Source organism: Euleptes europaea, chromosome 3 (genome assembly GCF_029931775.1).
Source record: "Euleptes europaea isolate rEulEur1 chromosome 3, rEulEur1.hap1, whole genome shotgun sequence".
NCBI lineage: Eukaryota > Metazoa > Chordata > Lepidosauria > Squamata > Sphaerodactylidae > Euleptes > Euleptes europaea.
The window spans coordinates 85,032,208-85,052,026 of NC_079314.1; the positions used below are offsets into that span (position 1 = coordinate 85,032,208).

Sequence of the window (19,819 nt, forward strand, 5' to 3'; positions counted from 1 at the left end):
CCTCTGACTCAGTCTGTCTTTAAGAATGTATCTTCAGACCTTCTACTCTACCTAAAGCTTTTGAGATGCTAACTGCTATTCATTATTTAGCAGAAACAGTGTGAGAGGCATTTCCAGAATTTATAAGAGATTATGAGAGTAATTTTAAACAGGTCTATTCAAATTCCTATTCAGATCTATTAAATGGGGCTTACTCGTCATTGTTCTTCATAGCACTGTTAGGCTGCAATCGTCCTTCCTGAGAGTAAGCCCCATTGAATAAAACGGGATTTACTTCCCATTAAACTTGTTTATGATTGCTCCCTAAATCCTTGTTTAAAGCACACCATACAAAAGGTTAGCAATGAAAGGAGTAGACAAAGGAGGGGAATCATATAATAAGCAAGGAAAAGTAAAATGGGATTACAGAAAACTGGATATTGATGGGGTACTTACAGAAAAAGATCTTGATAGAGGTGGTAACAGGAGAACATAGCAGAAGAGGCAAAGAATATTTTAACAGAAGAAATCATGAGGACTATGAAAAACATAACAGAAATGACACAGAAACTAATGGGCAAAGATATGTGAAACACCAAAAGCTTGAATCGGATGGGGAGAGTGGCATGGTTCAACAAAGCAAAGTTTATCATTACATGAACAAGTCTGGAGAATTCTTGGACCATCCGCCTGCCTTGTAAAACTGGTCTAATTAAGAACTTGTTCTTTCACAGCAAATAAAATTCATTTTCCTCTAAGCAATGCTTCCACATTTGTTACTGCATATTCAGTCAAATAATATATCCAAGATTATTATTTCTGCACTATATTTTCTGTCACTGAAGTAGTGATATACAATCATAGTAAAACCCATAACCATAATGCTAACAATAATATAATGAAATCTATAAAATTATATTAAAATTAAGCTAAAATACCACCACAATAAAAATTACACACCACTGAATGAATAACTGCTGAAACCATTATGGCAAAAACCTAGACCCTAACTTCTAACATCTCTTTCTGAAATAGTCAGATCCTAATAAGCTGATAGAAAACCAGTAAGGATATTACCTCACATTAGTTGGACATTTCAGAGTAGGCACCACGACAGAGAAGGCACGTTCATGCCTAGGGTTGCTAACCTCCAGGTACTACATAGAGATCTCCTGCTATTACAACTGATCTCCAGCTGATAGAGATCAGTTCACCTGGAGAAAATGGCTGCTTTGGCAATTGGACTCTATGGAATTGAAGTCCCTCCCCTCCCAAACCCCACCCTCTTCAGGCTCTGTCTCAAAAACCTCCCACTGGTGGCAAAGAGGGACCTGGCAACCCTATACATGCCTAAGTACAGTTTTCACATCTCCTGAATTGGCCATATCTGAGAATGTGGGTAAATACATAAGAAAAGGATTCCCCAACGTATACAGAGTTCAGACTATAGGGCATGGAAAACAGAAAATGTGCTAAAATCCTTTGTGTCATCTGCAAGCTGGATAATCATGATCTTTACCAATTCATTCCTTCATTCATATTAATTCAGTGCACTCAAAGAATGCAATCCTACAAAATTCATTGGGAATTTAGCCATTTACTTTAATGTCCAAACAATGAATTAGTAATGAATTAATCCAAAAGCAGAACTATTCAATGTTCTGGATCCATCTGTTGAAAATTCTATCATAAAAATAGCCTTTTAAAGCATTTCCCAATCAACTATCACACAACAGCTTGTTCTAACAATAATTCTAATGCCTCTCTGTTTTCTTGCATGCAAGCTATCATTGTTTTGCTTTTTTTTAAAAAAGCCAAAATAGCAAAAGAAGGCAAATGTCTAATACAGCAGTGTGGAGAGAAAGGAAACTAGGGATCCTGTACAAATGAGCCAACAGGATTTATGTAATTATGAAGAGACCTGAAAGGGCAGCTTGAAAGAATGAGTTAAGAGTTGAAACGAAATAAATAGTAATTTAGTGACAAATACATTTTAATGTTGAAAATGAAAGTGAAGTAGAGGCCACTACAAGACAAGCAATGGTAGTGTCAATCAAAGTTCCACCTATGCCAAATATTCTCTAATTTTGATGTCTGCTTTAAAATAAGCATGTCTGCCATAACAGACATAAGTCAAAAAGGGCAAGAGTCCAGTAGCACCTTAAAGACTAACAAAAATATTTTCTGGTAGGGTATGAGCTTTCGTGAGCCACAGCTCACTTCTTCAGATACCTGAAGCTCATACCCTACCAGAAAATATTTTTGTTAGTCTTTAAGGTGCTACTGGACTCTTGCCCTTTTTGACTACTGCAAACAGACTAACACGGCTACCCACTATAACAGACATAATTACCCCCAAAAATTCTCTCCTCACCCAAATTTGTCCTGTTTCAGTGTTTGGTGCTCTTTGGGTGTAATCCTGAAGGGAGGATAGATCCATGGCGGCCGGGAGCAGCAGAACAGGCTTCCCGGCCACCGCAGACACAAAAAAGAGAGATCTAAACAATAAAATAATACAAAAGGGGGAAATGCCCCATTGCACAAAGCGAGTTCAAGGTGGTGGAGGCCAGCGGCTTCTGGACGCCAGCATGTTTGCCCCTGCACCAGGGTAGATGCCACCTTATTCCATGAAAATGTGGCACCTACGCCAGTGCAGGGTCACACCGGCTCCTAAGGAGCTTGGGGCCCCCTTTAGGAATGGGCTGTTTGTTTCACTCACTGCTACTACTTAATACCATGGACTTCCTCACTTCCTTGCCCACACATCATCAGCCTCATGGTTATTTAATCTGATTGAATCTATGATATCATGACAGATGCAGAGTTGTAACATCATAAAGAAATCACACAGGTTGCCATGACCAATCATAACAAATGGCAACGAAAGCAGATGAAGCTGAGTGCAGTGAAGGCAAAGAAGAAGGGGAAAGGGTTTATACAAGCGGCAGTGCTGGTAAACAAGGGCTGCTGAAAAGCACTTGAAACAATGCAACACATGTTTGCAACTAATGTCAAAAATTGCCAGAATCAAGTGATGCATTTTTACAACCACAGAAACAAATATAAAGTGGGTAAACTATTTTAGTTCACCCCTAAAATCAAGCATATAAAAATATTTTTTCACAAATTCTTAAGAAATCATTATTTTTGTTTTAAACAACATAATCGCTAATTCTAGCAAAGTTGATAGCCACATAAGTAGGGTAGTGAAAGCGGTTCACCCACAGGCAAGGTATATGGAGAACACCATATTTGGGACATCTAAAGAATGCAGAAGCTTATTTATTTTAAAAATAAAAAAGAATTACCAACTACCACTCCAATAACAGCCTGGAAACCACTGAGAATATTCATTATTCTCCAAGAGGCACTGAATGTTGACATCGCTTGAAGGGCTGAAGGGTCGGAAGGGGGATTGGCCCAAGCCCCACGCTCCTTATCAGCAGAGGCGCCCAACATACTGCCTGTGGGCACTATGGCACCTGCCAACACTTTTCTTAGAACCAGCCAAGTGTTTTAGTACCTGGAGGTTGAGCTGAGGTAAAGATAGTACAAGGCTCTTAAATGACTGCACAAAAACGTATATTAACAAGTACAAAAGTGAAAGTGCTGACGTGTAACAAAGGAAACTTATCAGTTCTATATACGGACTCAATACAAAAAAGTAGCAGAAGCTACTCTAATGACAATGACAATATGTACAAACACACAAGCCAACTGTAATAAATGAAGATCAATTCATGTGCCTTAAATTCAAGTCAGAGAGACTAAAACTCAGTTCATAAGTCTCTTATTCCTTAGGAAAGAAAAACAGAAGGCAGAAGAGGGAGATTGAGGTCGGAACGCCGTCCGGATGCTTTGCGTTTTCGACGCCGCCAGGGGCAGCTTCTTCAGCTCTCCGTGTATGAGGAGACGAGGCTCCTTAAATAGACAGAGCATAGAGCAACCCTCTGGGAGCAAATAGTGACTAGCTGAGAATGGTGTTCTTTTCCTATATTCATAGGAAGATATTCATTCTAATATTTAAGGAGCCTCGGCGCCAGCGTAATGAGGCGAACAGGGACAGGAAGCCGCCTACCAGCGGCTCCTCCCTGCCCCCCGCCCCAGTAATGCCCTAGGAAAGCCCCCCCCCATGCCTGCGTGGCAATTCTCCGCCGTGGCCTGTGCCACGGAGAGGCCACGCCAGCAGAGGGATGAGGCGCCGGAAATGCCCTCGGAAATGCCCTTGCCGCCAGTGTGAGTCTTGTTGAGTGATTAGACGCACTCACACTGGCAGCGAGGTCATGCTGCCTCCTAAGAGGACTCACTCCTCAGGAATGCACAATAAGTAAACCACATCTGGTAGTATCTGTTTTCATTTTGTAGGCATCTAACCTGGCTTTACATGAGCTCAACAAAAGCCTTACCTGGCCCTCCCATTTTTAAAAAAACACTTGGCAGACCACAGGAAAGGATTTGGCAGGCATCATGGCATCTGTGGCCAGCACATTGGGGACCCTTGCTTTACAACTTGGGGAGGAAGAGATTAAAATCGTCTCTTCCCATGCCATATTCAGGGTTAGATAAGCAGTTTACTGGTCATCAGTGATATCGGCCAACTAGGGTTTGCCAGCCTCCAGGTGGTGGCTGGAGATCAACCGCTATTACAACTGATCTCCAGGCGACGGAGATCAGTTCATCTGGAGAAAATGGACACTTTGGAAGGTGGACTCTATGGCAATATACCCCATTGAAGTCCCTCCCCATGCCAAATCCTGCCCTCCTCAGGCTCCACCTCCACAATCTCCAGGTATTTCACAACCTGGAGATGGTAACCCTACGGGGAACTGTTCTACAGCAATGTACTTCTGAAATTTGGGGCTGGGTAAACAGGAAGCCACTCAAGCAAACCCAGAGCTAATGGATGAAGGGGATTTCCCAATCAATTATTCACCCCCAATAGTTTGTTGGAGACCTCCAACCTGTATTACTCTAGTCATTAGCATTACACATTACACATAAAATAAGCAGTTAGAGGATATTTAGAGATTTCAATTAACCATCCTTAAAATGAACAAGAGAAAAACATTGTTTTTACAAAATGAACTCAAATAAGAGAATTTATATTTCTGACCACCCACCTGAGGTCGTATAACTTTCACTATATTTTTCAGTGCAGTATCTGGTGAGGGAGGAGAGCAGTCAGGTGTTGGGCCTGTTGAACTGTTTCTATGGTTACCAGTACCTGGTGCAATAATTGCTACTTGAGGTGCATTATCTGCGAATAAAAATAGCATTGCAATGAACTTCCACATTCTATAGAACATACTGTTGGAAATCGGAAATTGGCTTTGAAAACAAAAAGGATTTCACCTGCTAAATATTTTAGTTAATTATTATACTTTGCTTTTAGTTTCAGGCATTTACATCTTGGTTTGAGTGCTAAGTTGGATTCCTTCCAGTTCTAGGCTATTGCTGGGCAACTATACAGCAGGGCAACTACATGCAGAAACAGGTTTCCAACTCTGGACTGTCTCTTAGGATATGACTCATCTATGAAAGGGTGCTAGAGGCTGGGATGGGGAAAACACAACATCCAACACTGGAAATGATTTATTTATTTAGTTTGGGTTTTGTTTGTTTTTTGCCATCTAGTCACAGCTGACTTACAGCGACCCCATAGGGGTTTTCAAGGCAAGAGACACTCAGAGGTAGTTTGCCATTGCCTGCCTCCACATCATGCCCCTGGTATTTCTTGGAGGTCTCCAATCCAAATATTTGCCAAGGCTGAGGCTGAGAGAGAGCGATTGGCCCAGGGTCACCCAGCAGGTTTCTATGGCAAAGTGGGGTTTTGAACCTGGGACTCTTAGAACCTAGTCCAACACCTTAACAATGACACCACGCTGGCTTAGTTACTTCACTTATACCCCACTTTTCTCCCAAATGGGGACCCAAAGTTGCTTATATCGTTCTCCTCTCCATTTTATCTTGACAACAACTCTGTGAGGTAAGTTTGGCTGAGAGAGAGTGTCTGGCCCAAGGTCACACAGCAAGCTTTCATTGCTCACTGGGAACTCAAGCCAGATCCTAGTTTGGCACACTAACCCAGGGGCTTTCTCCTTTAAACTGGGGCAAAGAAAAAAACCCTTTGCTCTGACTTACAGGGGAAACTGCCTGGTGGCTGCAGGCAGAGCCTCTGTGGGTGGCTCAGAATGCAGTCAACCCACAGGGACACAAAGCTTAGCTAAACCTTCAAAATAGCAGTTCTGACCTCTGCTTTTCTCTTCCTTTTATAGCCCTTTAACAGAACTTCTTTCTAGAACAGCTGAGCTGCAGTGCCACTTTGTTTATCTTTGTGTGGAACAATCCAGTGAGATAAGCATGAATGAGGCATACACACATTCTTTCCCCCCTCCTTTCTATACCCCATGAACATTTTATCAAGCTGTTTTATAACTGATGTGCATTCTTTGTATTCCCCTATTTGAAAATGTTTAAATAAATTAGAAAATAACACAAACACACCAACTTTAGTTATGAATAGATGGATACTTGTTTAAATGTACAGACTCACATCTAGTTAGGCCCTGGAACTTCCACAGTTTTTAAAAATGTATTCAAATCTTTCTTCTTACTGGAAAAAAATAACTGTGCAGCACATTAAGCATTTGCTCAGGAAGAGCTCTGTATCTAAACACAGATGGTCTGGACCAGTGCATCTCAGTAACTAGATAACTCAGATATTACTTGTTACTTGTTTTTTTTCCTCATAGATATTTCTATGTATTCAAGAATGGCATGGTTAAACTTAAAAACAAAATCCAGGCCTCAGTACATTGAAAGATGGACACCTCCGTACAGGTAATGGACAACACATTGACAAATGTTTCTTTTTAAGATTGACAGGGTTTTTAACATAGATGGAAGGAAATGCAAGTGCACATTTCAATTATTAGACATCCCTGTCTTTTAGTATGGTAATGGTGTTGCTGGTTGGAAAGCTAGTAACATTTATCAAGGTTTCCAGAAAAGGCAAGGAGAAAGCAGATATGGGCCCTGCTTCCCCAGTCTCTCTGGAGCCATTTGGCTATTGTTTGCCCTAGAAAAAAAAATAGCTGAGCTGTGGAAATTATTGTACATTTTCAGATGAAGAATGAAGAGTTCAAAAAAAAAATGCTGTACAATGACTGGTATTTAAATTTGACTGAAAGCATATTTTCAGAAATGTGACTGCCAATGCAATTAGAGGTAGGAAGAACGTTTTCTGATGAACAGTGTTGTGCCAAAGCTACACAGCATCATGGAGCACAAGTACCATTTGCCGACTAACAGTGCCATCCTAAGCAGAGTTACACCCTTCTAAGTTACTGAAAGGGGTATACAAAGGAGGGGGGAAAGAATGTGTGCATGCCTCATTCCTGCTTATCTCACTGGCTTGTTCCATACAGAGATAAACAAGTTACTGAAGTCAACTGGCTTAGAAGAGTGTAACTTTGCTTAGGTGGCACTGCTAGTTTATGGACTTTGCTTTTGAAAGATAATCTATATAGCTGATATATGGCTGCCAGCTTTTTAATATGGCTCATTATATCTACTGTAGCTATTCATTGTAAAACACATTTTGAAAGTGCAGAACTGTTTCAAACAGACTCTTTAAAAGTACCGTATTTTTCGCTCCATAAGACGCACTTTTTTCCTTCTCAAAAGTGAGGGGAAATGTGGGTGCGTCTTATAGAGCGAATGTGCGCACAGAGCCGGCTGGGCGCGCTGGGAGGCAGCCGGGGAAAGCTGCCTCGCGACGTTCCAGCGCGCCCAGCTGGCTCTGTGCGCCCGCCCAGCCCGCTCTGTGCGCTTGCTCGCCTCCCAGCTGGGAAGCGGAGGGGGGGGCGGCTTGGCGTGCCCGCCCGCCTCCTCCCCGCCCGCTCTGAGCGCTTGGCGCGCCTCTCCCGCCCGGCTCCTCCCAGCTCGCTCTGAGCTCTTGGAGCGCCCGCCCGCCTCCTCCCCGCCCGCTCTGAGCGCTTGGCGCGCCCGCTCCCTGCCCGCGTTTTTAGAGGAGGAAAACAAGATTTTTTCTTGTTTTCCTCCTCTAAAAACTAGGTGCGTCTTATGGAGCGGTGTGTCCTATGGAGCGAAAAATACAGTAGTTTCAATTGTCCCAGAGGTCTTTGATTCAAAACACACTGGGCCTCAATAAACTGAACAATTTCTTGAACATCTTTGAGGTTCTTCCTCTTTGTTTCCTCTTTGGTGAACATTTGGTAAGCCACAATACATGGCTGGTGGGTTGCAGTCAATGTGGTGGATCAAATGTTGTGCTGGCCTTTCATGAGTAAATGAATATTTGCTTTGTATTCCTCTGAACCAAACCATTGTTGTTGCAGAGGCTTTCTCGAACAACCAGGTTCCCATATTATAAAGATGAAATTTTACATCCTTTCCCTTCCTCTCACTAAATACAATATTGCCAACCAACTGGAAAAAATGGCCCAGCTTTTGTTTATTCACTGCTGCTGGACAAAACAGAAGAGACAAAAACTGTCCCATCCCATCCCATGCTGTATTTGTCCCATCCCATGCTGTATTTTTCATACCCCCGCCCCCCATTGGGTATGCACATTGAAAGACGGGTTGCTCTCCCTGTGCAAGGCAGGAAGGAAACTGTGAGAGGTGGGAGATTCCCACCCAGGAGACAGGAAGTAGACGTTTTGGTTCTGCCTCCCTGAGCAACTAGTGGGCATCACCAATCAATCAAGATGCCCTCCTCAGAGCAAGAATGACTGGTTCTGAAAAGAAGAGATATATACTAGCTATATTAAGGAAACAGTCAAGAGGAATGCTTGTGCAGATATGAAATGGAACGTGGTCTCACATAAGAAGAGGCAGTCCGTCAAATATATGGGCCCTGTACTATGAAGGGACTGGCTTTAAAGATAAGAACCATCAGCCAGTAAAGATCAGATAGGCCCTGTTTGTATTGTCTCAACCCTGGAAATAGACAAATAGCCACATGTTGCACCTGCTAAACTTTCTGAGCTGTCTTCAAAGGCAGCCCCATGCACAGTGCACTGCAATAATCCAACCTAGAGGTTACAATAGTATGGAGTGAGGGTGTGCACTTGGAAGAATATTGTTTTAATTCCATATTGGAAAGTTGTGAAGAGCGTTGTTATTGTTTTCATTAACTATTGGAAATACTGATATCATTCTGGAAATATCTGGGTGATACTCCCAGTACTGACTTTCCCATACAAAATGATAATGTTGCAAGTGCCTCCCCTCCTCTGGAACAGCAAGAGTAGGGAGGGAGCAAGAGATAGGAAGCGCACCTGGCCCCTAAACTGATCTGTGATGCTTCAGTCAAGTTGGTGCATCAGCCACAGGACAGGTCTACCCCTGCTGAAAATACTGCCCCTGTAAAGTTTAAAGGACAGTTGCACCACAGAACAACTGGGGGGTGCTCTAAATAATGGGCAGTAGACCTTGCTTGAGACTGGGAAGGGCAGCCATGAAGGAGCTAGAAAAGATTCTAAAGTGTAAGGATGTGTCACTGACAACCAAGATCAGGTTAATTCATGCCATCGTATTCCCTATTACTATGTATGGGTGTGAAAGCTGGACACTGAAGAAAGCTGATAGGAAGAAAGTAGATTCCTTTGAAATGTGGTGTTGGAGGAAAGTGTTATGGATACTGTGGACTGCCAAAAGAACAAATCAGTGGGTTACAGATCAAATCAAGCTTGAACTGACCCTAGAAGCTAAAATGACTAAACTGAGGCTGTCGTATTTTGGTCACGTTATGAGAAGACAAGAGTCACTGGAAAAGTCAAGCTAGGAAACGTTGAGGGCAGCAGGAAAAGAGGGAGACCCAACAAGAGATGGACTGACTCAATAAAGGAAGCCACAGCCCTCAATTTGCAAGATGTGAGCAAGGCTGTCAAAGATAGGACATTTTGGAGGACTTTCATTCATAGGGTTGCCATGAGTCGGAAGCGACTTGATGGCACTTAACACAGAGACAGAGAGACCTTGCTTCTGGACTTTGGAGGCCAGGTCTACTACCATTATTTTCAATGGGTGGTAGACCTGCCCTGCACATTCAGAGGCTAGATCTAAATCCCATTGAAACTGATGGCCCTTTAAACTTTCACTGATAAACTAACCTGATCTAAAACTGTCAAACCGATTCCCTCCTAGAAATAGCATCGCTTTTGTCTTTTCAGGATTCAGTTTCAACTCGGTTCCCTCATTTGCTTGACCACAGCATCCAAGCTGGTTCAACACCGCAGCAGCCACATCTAAATAATGAAATAATGAAAAATGGATGATCTCAGCCATCTAATGAAATATGGCCAATAACAGATCTCTGGGGAACATCACAGTTCACAACCTACAATACAATATCAATTTTAAAATGCCATTTAAGAACAGCAGCAAGATATGGTTACCAACACTTAGTCAAACATCTGAGGAATATAAAAAGCCTGAATGAACAGGGTCCGACTAAAATTACATAGGGAACCTTACCTGTGGGCCTCCTTAGAGATAATATTTCCTTAATTGCCATCATGAAAGTGTCCTACCCAATTGTAGAAGATTCAACATGGAACCCGACCAAGATATCCTTTCCGTTCTTAAGCTGATGTTCATACAGAAGACATTTTTTTGGGTGCACTGATGGCAATGTGTAGTTAAAGCCTTTTCATTTCTTTTGGCTTAAGGAATAGTCTTTGTGTGTTGTTCCTTGATAATACCTCTGGTTTCAACCCACAGTTCTGGCTCACATTCTCTTGAACTTAGTAATGCAAATCTGTTCTTTACATGCTTTAAACACTTCAGGAATGTTGTTCAGATTGTATTTTGGCACTATGAATGTTTTGGTATTTTTCTTCACCTTTATTCTGATTTTGATATTAATAATTCATGGTCTGTACCACAATCAGCTCCTGGTCTTGTTTTAGACAAGAGAATAGAGCTTCTCCACCTTCTGCTTCTGATTATGTAATATATTTGATTTCTGAGTTCCCTGAAACATGTGCTCAAAATGAACAAATTATTGTCTTCACAGATTTCTGTGAGTCACTCTCCTGCTTACCTTGATTCATACTTCTTACATTCCATGTTCCTATTGCATGTGTTAAACAGCTTTGAACTTTCCTTTTGCATCCATTCACATCAACAACTGAACGTCCTTTTGGCTTTAATCCAGTTGTGTCATTAAGAACAGTATTTGTCATCTGCTCTTCCCCAGTAGCTGATTCAATGCTATCCGACCTGGGGGTCCTGTCTTCCTGCACTGTGGTTTTTTTTTCCATTTCAGATTGTCTCATAGGGTTTTCAAGGTATGAGATTATCAGAAGTGGTTTACCACTGCCTTCTTCTGCGCAGTGCTAACCAGGATTAGCTGAAGTGTCACTACCGTTGTCTATGATCAATCCTCCACCAATGTTACCTTCCACTACTGCTGCTGCCCCATAGCTACCCTTTAGGATTCCTCTGCCCCCATCATCACTGGAATTGTCCATTTTCTTCTGCTGATGTAGCTATTGATTCCTGAAGGATGTTGATGCATCTTAGTCTGGTGTCTCAGCTTTGACCATTCTGCCTTGAGTGACTCTGCTAGGAGTTTAGCTTGACAGAGTCTAAACTTACGATATTGCTCTCAGCTTTGCTGAAACACACAAAGCCCCTGACCACGTTAAGGTGTTTGTCCAAGAAGGGGGATATTCCACTGGGTTAGATGACTTTAAAAGGGACAGATTCAGGAATTGGAAAGGTCTATGAGTGGCCATAAACTATGATAACCAAATAGAACCTCCATGTTTAGGGGCAGTATAGTCCTGAATGCCAGTTTTTGGAGGGCAACTGCCTAGGGGTGCCTGTTGCCTTTATTCTCTGCTGGTGGGGTTACCAGAAGCATCTGGCTGGCTAGCATGAGAAACAGGACACTGGACTAGAGAAACCTCTGGTGTGATCCAAGAAGCCTCTTATTTTATTCTTATGAAAGGTACAGGGCACATAGTTATCATATCCTCTTTTTTACAGAGGGGGTTTAAAATGTCCAGGGATCCCACTGCTTCCTCTGCATCTTCAAGTATGCTACTGAATTATTAAAGTGTGTGGGAAGAAAGGAGACTGCAGTTTTTTTTAATGCTGAGGCAAAGGAATTCCCTGCATACCCAGAAGAATATTCCTTCCAGAACGCACTCTGTGCTGAAAACAAACTCTAAGGCTAAGTCCTAGCGAGATCTTGGCACAAACTAACAGGAAAAGACAAATTCTAGAATGGTAGCCATGTTAGTCTGTTGTGGCAAAACCAAAAAGGAATCTGGTGCCACCATAAAAAATAGCATGTATTGTAGTTCCAGCTTTCATGGTTAGAATCTTTTTCATCAGATGCATGAATTCTCAGGCTGCAGATATTGCGACACACAGAGAAAAAAATGTTAGTAAAGAAGAAAAGCAGTTGGAATTCCCATTGAAATGCATGCTATGGAGCTATGATACCTTCGAATTAATATAGGTTACATTTTTAAAAGCTCTTGTGCAAGGGAAACAGAAAACTGAGGGTAAGCCCCATTGAATAAGATGGAACTTACTTCTAAGGATACCTACTTAGGATTACTCCCAAAAGATCTAGTCAGTTCTGTACCCTTTGATCTACTAAAGATCTGTACCTTCAACCTGATCACGAGTATTGACCAGACAACTCTGGAAATTATTTCCAGGGTAATTACTGAAAGGAAACTACTCATTCGACCCAATGGCCTTGAGCAGTATCACACTAATAAAGTTAAAACCAATCCTAATAGCCTGACTTCAGACTCAGACTTATTTATTTATTCATATTATTATATCTTCCTATAACTTGCGGGGGGGGGGGGGGGCTTTGCAGCTGCCAAACTGGCCTTGTATTCAATGCCAGCTAGGAGCACTCTTGGTTTCTCTCCAATTGGTATATTTGCCCTCCCTTGAAGAAGCAGCAAAATCCATAATTCTCTTACGTCTGAGTATTTCCAGGGTAATGTCAGACCTGAATAGCCCAGGCTAGACTGATCTCATCAGTTCTCAGAAGCTACCGGTAAGCAAGGTTGGCCCTGGTTAGTATGTGGATGGGAGTTGCCAAGTAAATCCAGGGTTGCAGCACACAGGCAGGCAATGGCAAACCCCCTCTGAATGTCTCTTGCCTTGAAAACCCCACGGGATCACCATAAGTCAACTATGAGTGAGTTGAAGGCAAAAAACAAACAAACAGTTGTCCAATCTGCTCTCCTGCTTTCTTTTTTCCTATTTAAGGAGGCAGCAGGAACAGAGGATAGGATGGAATGGGAACAGAAATCTGGAGCTAGCTGGATCCAGGGACAAGAATCATTTTGTAAAGTTAGTGCAGGTGCAGGAGGACAATATCCTATGGAGACTTGTTGTGAGTCTGCTTTGGGAGAGGGTAATATAAATATTTGTAAAATATTTTCGCAGTTTAGTACTTTGTGACAGAGACGGATGTCTTAAATCAGTGGGGCTTATTTCCAGAAAACTTTTGTCTCGTCTATGTTTAATTAATAGTGCTTTTCAGTGTTCTGGCTAGGTCCCTTGGCTGGGGAGTCTTTCTGATTCTGTTTACTCTTGTTTTGTTTTTTTGTTTGTTTTGCATTGTATTCCATTGCAAAGTGCACTGTATAATTCCTAAATTAAGTAAAATCCATTCTTTAATAATCCTGTCCTTTTTTCTTTAATGTTTCCTACTTAATGGACAATTATTCTATTCACAGTAACAGAAAGTCAAGTGATCTGTTTTGGTTCAGAGTCACCAGAGATGGAATTGGGCAGGCAGCGCGGAGCAGTTTAAAGACCCCCCCGCCCGGTTTCAAGGGACTCCCAGGAAACCCGGCATGGGGGGGGTCTTTAAAGGCAGGAAAAGGCAGGTTCGGGGAACGCTGAACCTGCCGAATTTATCTGGCGATCGCCTGAATTCGGCGTGTCCTTTTCCCGCCTTTTTTTTTAGTTCGGTTCCATCCGAACTGAAACCCCCCGAATTGGGGGAAATTCGGCTGTTTGTTCGGTTTGGACAAACCGAATCGACAGCCCTATTTACATATACATAAAGCATTTATTTGCAAACCCAGCAACATTTTCTGGGTTGTGTTTTATTAAATGAATGTGAATGACACTAGGATCTGTAAGACCCAATTTCTAATCTGCACTCTGTCAGGGAAGCTTGCTTGGGTGAACTTGGAAAAAAACAAAGGACCTCACCAACTGGAGCAAAGAGACAAAGAAAAAAACCCAGTGCAGTGGGAAGGCAATTTCATTCCACTATGATTTTTGCATTGAGCTTCCTCAGGGGTATATGTGAAATATAACAGAAGCATGATGCTTTTATATTTTGCAGATTCCCCTGAAGAAGCTCAATGCTAAACACGTAGGGGTTGTTAACATACTGAAATGAAATTGCCTTCCTACTGCACTGTGTTTTTTTTTACTACATCTCCTTAGGTGAATTTGGGCCAGTCGCCCACACTCGACCTTACCTACTTCACAAAGTTGTTGTGAGGATAAAATGGAGGAGAGGAGAACAACATAAGCTGCTTTGGGCCCCCATTTGGGAAGGTATGCTATGTGAAATAAATGAAATAACTACATGACAGGTTTGGAACACAGTTGAATGGTTCAGGTATGTTTTTTACATCTTTTCTGCACTAAATTCCCCGGATAATTATTCAGCATCACCACCCCAGATGATATTTTACTGTTCCAACTGCTAGATAGTTGTATCACTGTACTGTCTAGCATCTAAGAATCTAAGATGTCTCACTTTTGCACCTTTTCAAAGGATGACTGATTGCTTAGCTAAAACCTCACAAAGCTTAACTATATTACCATTAGAAAAGCAACATTAATTTCTGTCACATTAACTATTATAAGTTTATAATGTTTTTTAACCAGGTTGAATTTGTCACATGATAGCAGTAGATAAATTGAGAAGCCTAATGGAAGCATCTAGAACAGACTAAGTGCTGCTTTGGAAATGGATAATATAATGGGATAAAATTAATCTTGTTAATCTTTGGTCAAGGAAGGTCACTGAACTCTTAACTGAAAGGTCACAGGGAAGGCAAAGTGCCTAGAAAAGAGCAATTTTTAAATACTTCATTTAGGTTCTCTCCACACACTGTGAAAAACAGAAAATGTAATTCTAAATTTGTATATCAGCTCTATAGTGTTTCTGCTCATCCAAAAAATTTTTTTTTACAAGAACGAAAAAAAAGCTTTAGCAAAACATGCAAACAAAAAATGCAATCCAGTGACACTAATCCGTGTAAATAGCAGGCATCTATATAAATATATTGAACCTATAGTAGAGACACAAGAGTTTACAATTAAGCTAAGCAGTCTGCAAAACCATTAAAGGGCTTATTTATGGTTAGATGACACTTTGCAATTCCAGTAATATTAAATAGCATCTCATAGAGAGATGCAGTAAAGGCTAAAGTGGAGTACAGATGCCTTTTGAAATGCAGTAGCATTAGGATTTCCAACCTCCGTGTACTAGCTGGAGTTCTCCTGCTATTACAACTGATCTGCAGCCGATAGAGATCAGTTCACCTGGAGAAAATGGCCACTTTGGCAATTGGACAGCACATGCTGTGGCAATTAACAGTACATGCTATATATGTGGCCTTCTGTTTCAGGTCTTTCTACTTCCCTAGTTTATCCAGCAGGTTTCCCCTGTGAACAGTCAATTTGTTAAGAACATCCCTGCCCTCTTTAGACCAAATTCTTGTAAGCTACACAGAATCCTGTTTCAGTCCTGTTCAGGTGTATGTCTCCTATCTTCCCTCTGCACCCTGCTGTGGGCACACGATTTGCACAGATACCTCAAATGAAGTAAGCAGAACACAGGGCACACTGTTAACTAATATCTGAGCATCACATACTAACAGAATGCAGCAGCTACAAGATAAAACACTGGCAGCATTTTACCTGTTCTTGTTGAAGGTCCTCTTGCTATTTCTAAAGAACAAGGTTTCTTCGTAACTGCTGTATCTAGAAAATCACAGAGGTCATTCTCATTTTCTGCAGGAAATACTTCAGAAGAAGCAGATGGCACTGCTTCCAATGTATAACTCCTCTTCTTTGGAAATGTCTCCTGAAATATAGAAAAGCAACTATGTATTCAAGATGGCCTTACTGAAAATAGGAAAAATGGGATGAAAATGTTAAAACCTACAATAAAAACAGAGTTTCACTTACCTGTAACTGTTGTTCATCTGATGGATCTTCTATGCAGTAACACATTGGGGGACTGCGCAGGCCAGCCACGGAAAAGAATTGTCAGCTTCCAGCAAATTCCAGAAGAGTGCTCCCCCTCCCCTCGGGGCATGCAATCTCCCCGCCCCGAGTCACATGACCCAACAAGGAGGGAGCACTCTTCCCTCCAGTTCTCCAACCTGCCGCCACGGAACCATCCACCATACCAGCGGAAAAGGTCCCACAGCGGGGAAGGAGGGAGGGAATGTGTTACTGCATAGAAGATCCATCAGATGAACAACAGTTACAGGTAAGTGAAACTCTGTTTTTCATCTGAATGGCTTCTATGCAGTCCCACATTGGGAGAGTAGCGAGCTCGCTTACCAGGACGGTGGGTGTGGGACATCACCGGAATAAGGACTGCAACACTGCACGTCCCACAGCTGCATCTCTTGCTGAATCCACATCCACAGCGTAGTGTTTCATGAACGTCGATGGAGTGGACCAAGTGGCAGCTTTGCAGATGTCCCGGATACCTACTCTTGACGAGAAGGCGATGGAAGCCGCATACGCCCTGGTAGAATGAGCCTTGATCATGGGAGGGCAATCCTGGTGAGCAAGGTCATAGGCTAATTTGATAGCACATGTAATCCATCTAGAGATGGTTTGAGGAGAGGCCCGCTGTCCTTTGTGTTTTCCCCCAAAACAGACAAAAAGGTTGTCCACAGCCCTAAAGGATTGGGTACGGTTAATATAGAACAGGAGAGCCCTCTTTACATCGAGCGAATGAAGGGCTTTGTCAGCGTCTGAAGACGGGTTAGGGAAAAAAACAGGTAGGACAATGTCCTGTGAAAGGTGAAAAGCAGACACTACCTTGGGTAGGAATGACAATCTAGTTCTAAGGACCACCCTATTAGGGTGGAAGACAGTGTATGGAGGGGAGTGGGAAAGGGCCGACAAATCACTCACCCTCCTAGCTGAGGTTATTGCGACCAGAAACGCGGTCTTAAAGGAAAGCAAGGCCAAATTACAGGTGGCCAGGGATTCAAATGGGGAAGTCATGAGACGAGAGAGCACTAGAGACAGGCTCCACTGAGGGACTGGCGGGGCAGCGGGAGGATATAAATTGTTTAGGCCCTTCAAAAACTTTTTGGAGAGGGGGTGAGAAAATACCGAGAAGGAGTCTACCTCTGGGTGAAAAGCCGATATAGCGGCCAAATGAACCTTAACAGATGAATTGGATAAGCCCCCATCCTTAAGGAACAACAAGTAATCAAAAATACTAGACAAGGGGCAGGTAATAGGAGAGATGCCCTTATCTGATGACCAGTCAGAGAAGCGCCTCCACTTATTGTCGTAAGAACAACGTGTGGAAGTTTTGAGCGAATGGAGAAGCACCTGGGCTACTCTGTCAGACCATAGGCTTGAGGTAGGACCCTCCAAGCTGCCAGTTGCAGATTGGGAGGGTGGTGAGAGGGGTCTCTCGGGAGAAGTAGACACCGTCCGTGTGCAAGTGACTTGAGCACTGCGAACCATGATCTCCTGGGCCAGTAGGGAGTTACAAGGATACCATCTGTGTTGTCCTGGATCATCTTGGCAATGACCCTCTGAAGTAGAGGGAATGGGGGAAACAGATAGAACAGGGTCCCCTTCCAGGGAATTTGGAAGGCGTCTCCCAGAGAGCCTGGGCTGACCCCAGCCCTGGAGTAAAATCTGGGGCATACCGCATTGGATTGTGTGGCAAAAAGGTCTACTAGAGGACGACCCCAGTGACGAAAAACATGTTGCAGACATGCATTGTTCAGTGTGATTTCGTGAGAAAGGTTTGGACAGCGGCTCAGGGCATCGGCTAGTATGTTGCTCTTGCCCGCAATGTGAATTGCTAAGAGGGAGGTGTCGTGATGTATGGCCCATTCCCAGATGTCGCTGGCTTCTTTGCAGAGCGAAACGGACTTTGTGCCGCCCTGCTTGTTTAGGTAAAACAGGGCGGTGGAGCTGTCTGTGGCGATTTGAACGCGCCGACCCATCAGGTACCCTGCAAACGAAGACAGAGCAAGACGGATGGCATGAAGCTCAAGCAAATTAATATGCAATAAAGACTCCGAAGGAGACCATCTCCCTTGTGCTGTAAGATGGTCGCAGTGAGCCCCCCAACCCACCAGGGAAGCGTCAGTGAACAAAAATCTATCTGGAGATTGTCTACGGAAGGGAACCCCTGACAGGACATTGACATCCAACGTCCACCATTGTAGAGAGGATAACACGTATCTAGGGATGGACAAACGTTTAAATTGTGGGTCCACATTAATCGTAAAGGCTCTAACAAACCAGTTTTGCAGTGGTCGCATTCTAAGCCTAGCAAACTCCACCACCGCCGTGGTGGAGGCCATAAGGCCCAGTAATTTTTGAATTCGATGTGCCGACTGGAACCTATTGCGGACAAAACTGTTAATCAGTTTTCTAATGGTGTGAGCTCTAGGTGGAGGAAGAAAAGCCCGGGCCAAAGAGGCATCCAAACGTGCCCCAATAAACGTCTGAGCCCGTGCAGGGGTTAGGTGAGACTTCTCAAAATTGACTAGAAGACCTAGGTTGTGAAGTGTTGCAAGGATCAAATCCATGCGTGAGGATAATTCAGATTCTGAATGGGCCACCACCAACCAGTCATCCAGGTAAGGAAATATAACGCATCCTTTAAGGGCAAGGTGCGCGACCACTACGGCGAGGCACTTGGTGAAAGTCCTAGGGGCAGTGGACAAGCCAAATGGCAAGACATTATATTGGTAGCACCTGTTATTGCACCAGAAACGTAAATAACAGCGGCACTCCTCGTGAATCGCAATATGAAAGTATGCGTCACGAAGGTCCAGTACTGCGAACCACATGTGCGCATCAAGGAAGGGGAGCACCTCGGGTAGCGTAAGCATACGAAATTTCCTAGTCTTGACAAACAGGTTTAAATCCTGTAGGTCCAGGATAGGGCGCTTTCCTCCGCCTTTCTTGTCCACTAAGAAAAAACGGGAGTAGAAACCATGATTCTGTTCTGAAGGGAGCACCTCGGAGATTGCGCCCTTAGACAGTAAGGCATTGACCTCCGCAGAAAGGGGCTCAGAGTCATGAGAGGCAGCATGGGCAACCGGCCTAAAATGAGGAAGAGAATCAAATTCGATGAAATAACCATATTTTATTATTTTAAGAACCCAAACATCGGTAGTGATAAACGACCACTGGGAGTAAAACAGTGACAACCGGTCACAAAAGTCAACATGTACATTTAGTCATGCTTGTTTTGCCCTGGGGAAGGAACCAGGGGATCCCCTCTGACCCCTGCGTGATTTATTTTTATTGGAGAATTTCCTGTCCTGTTGAGGACGAGGGAAAGACGGACGGAAGGGGGGTTGCTGAGGAGGGGCCTGGAACCTAAATGGGCAGGAAGATTGACCAGCCGAGCGGCCGAAATAACGTCTCCTGTTATCAGAGGTCTGACGAGTAATACCAAGGGACTTGGCGTTCGTCTTATTCTTCTTAAGGCGGTCTAAGAAGGTGATTATTAAAGAGAACCGTGCCCTCGAAAGGGAGATCCTCTATGCAAGCCTTGGTATCTAGGGGAAGCGCCGAC

At 43.2% G+C, this 19,819-nt stretch overlaps 1 protein-coding gene across 11 annotated transcripts in view; it reads right to left on the reverse strand.

Moving 5' to 3' along the window:
- Positions 1-19,819, reverse strand: part of ANKS1B (ankyrin repeat and sterile alpha motif domain containing 1B) — a 432,983-nt gene that overhangs the window by 294,419 nt on the left and 118,745 nt on the right. For all 11 annotated transcript variants that reach the window (XM_056845975.1, XM_056845973.1, XM_056845974.1 and 8 more), the window contains 2 exons: positions 15,937-16,102; positions 5,100-5,236 (listed from right to left, as the gene is read on the reverse strand). In XM_056845975.1, the coding sequence (XP_056701953.1) occupies positions 5,100-5,236; positions 15,937-16,102 (303 nt within the window). The remainder of the gene's footprint in view (positions 1-5,099; positions 5,237-15,936; positions 16,103-19,819) is intronic.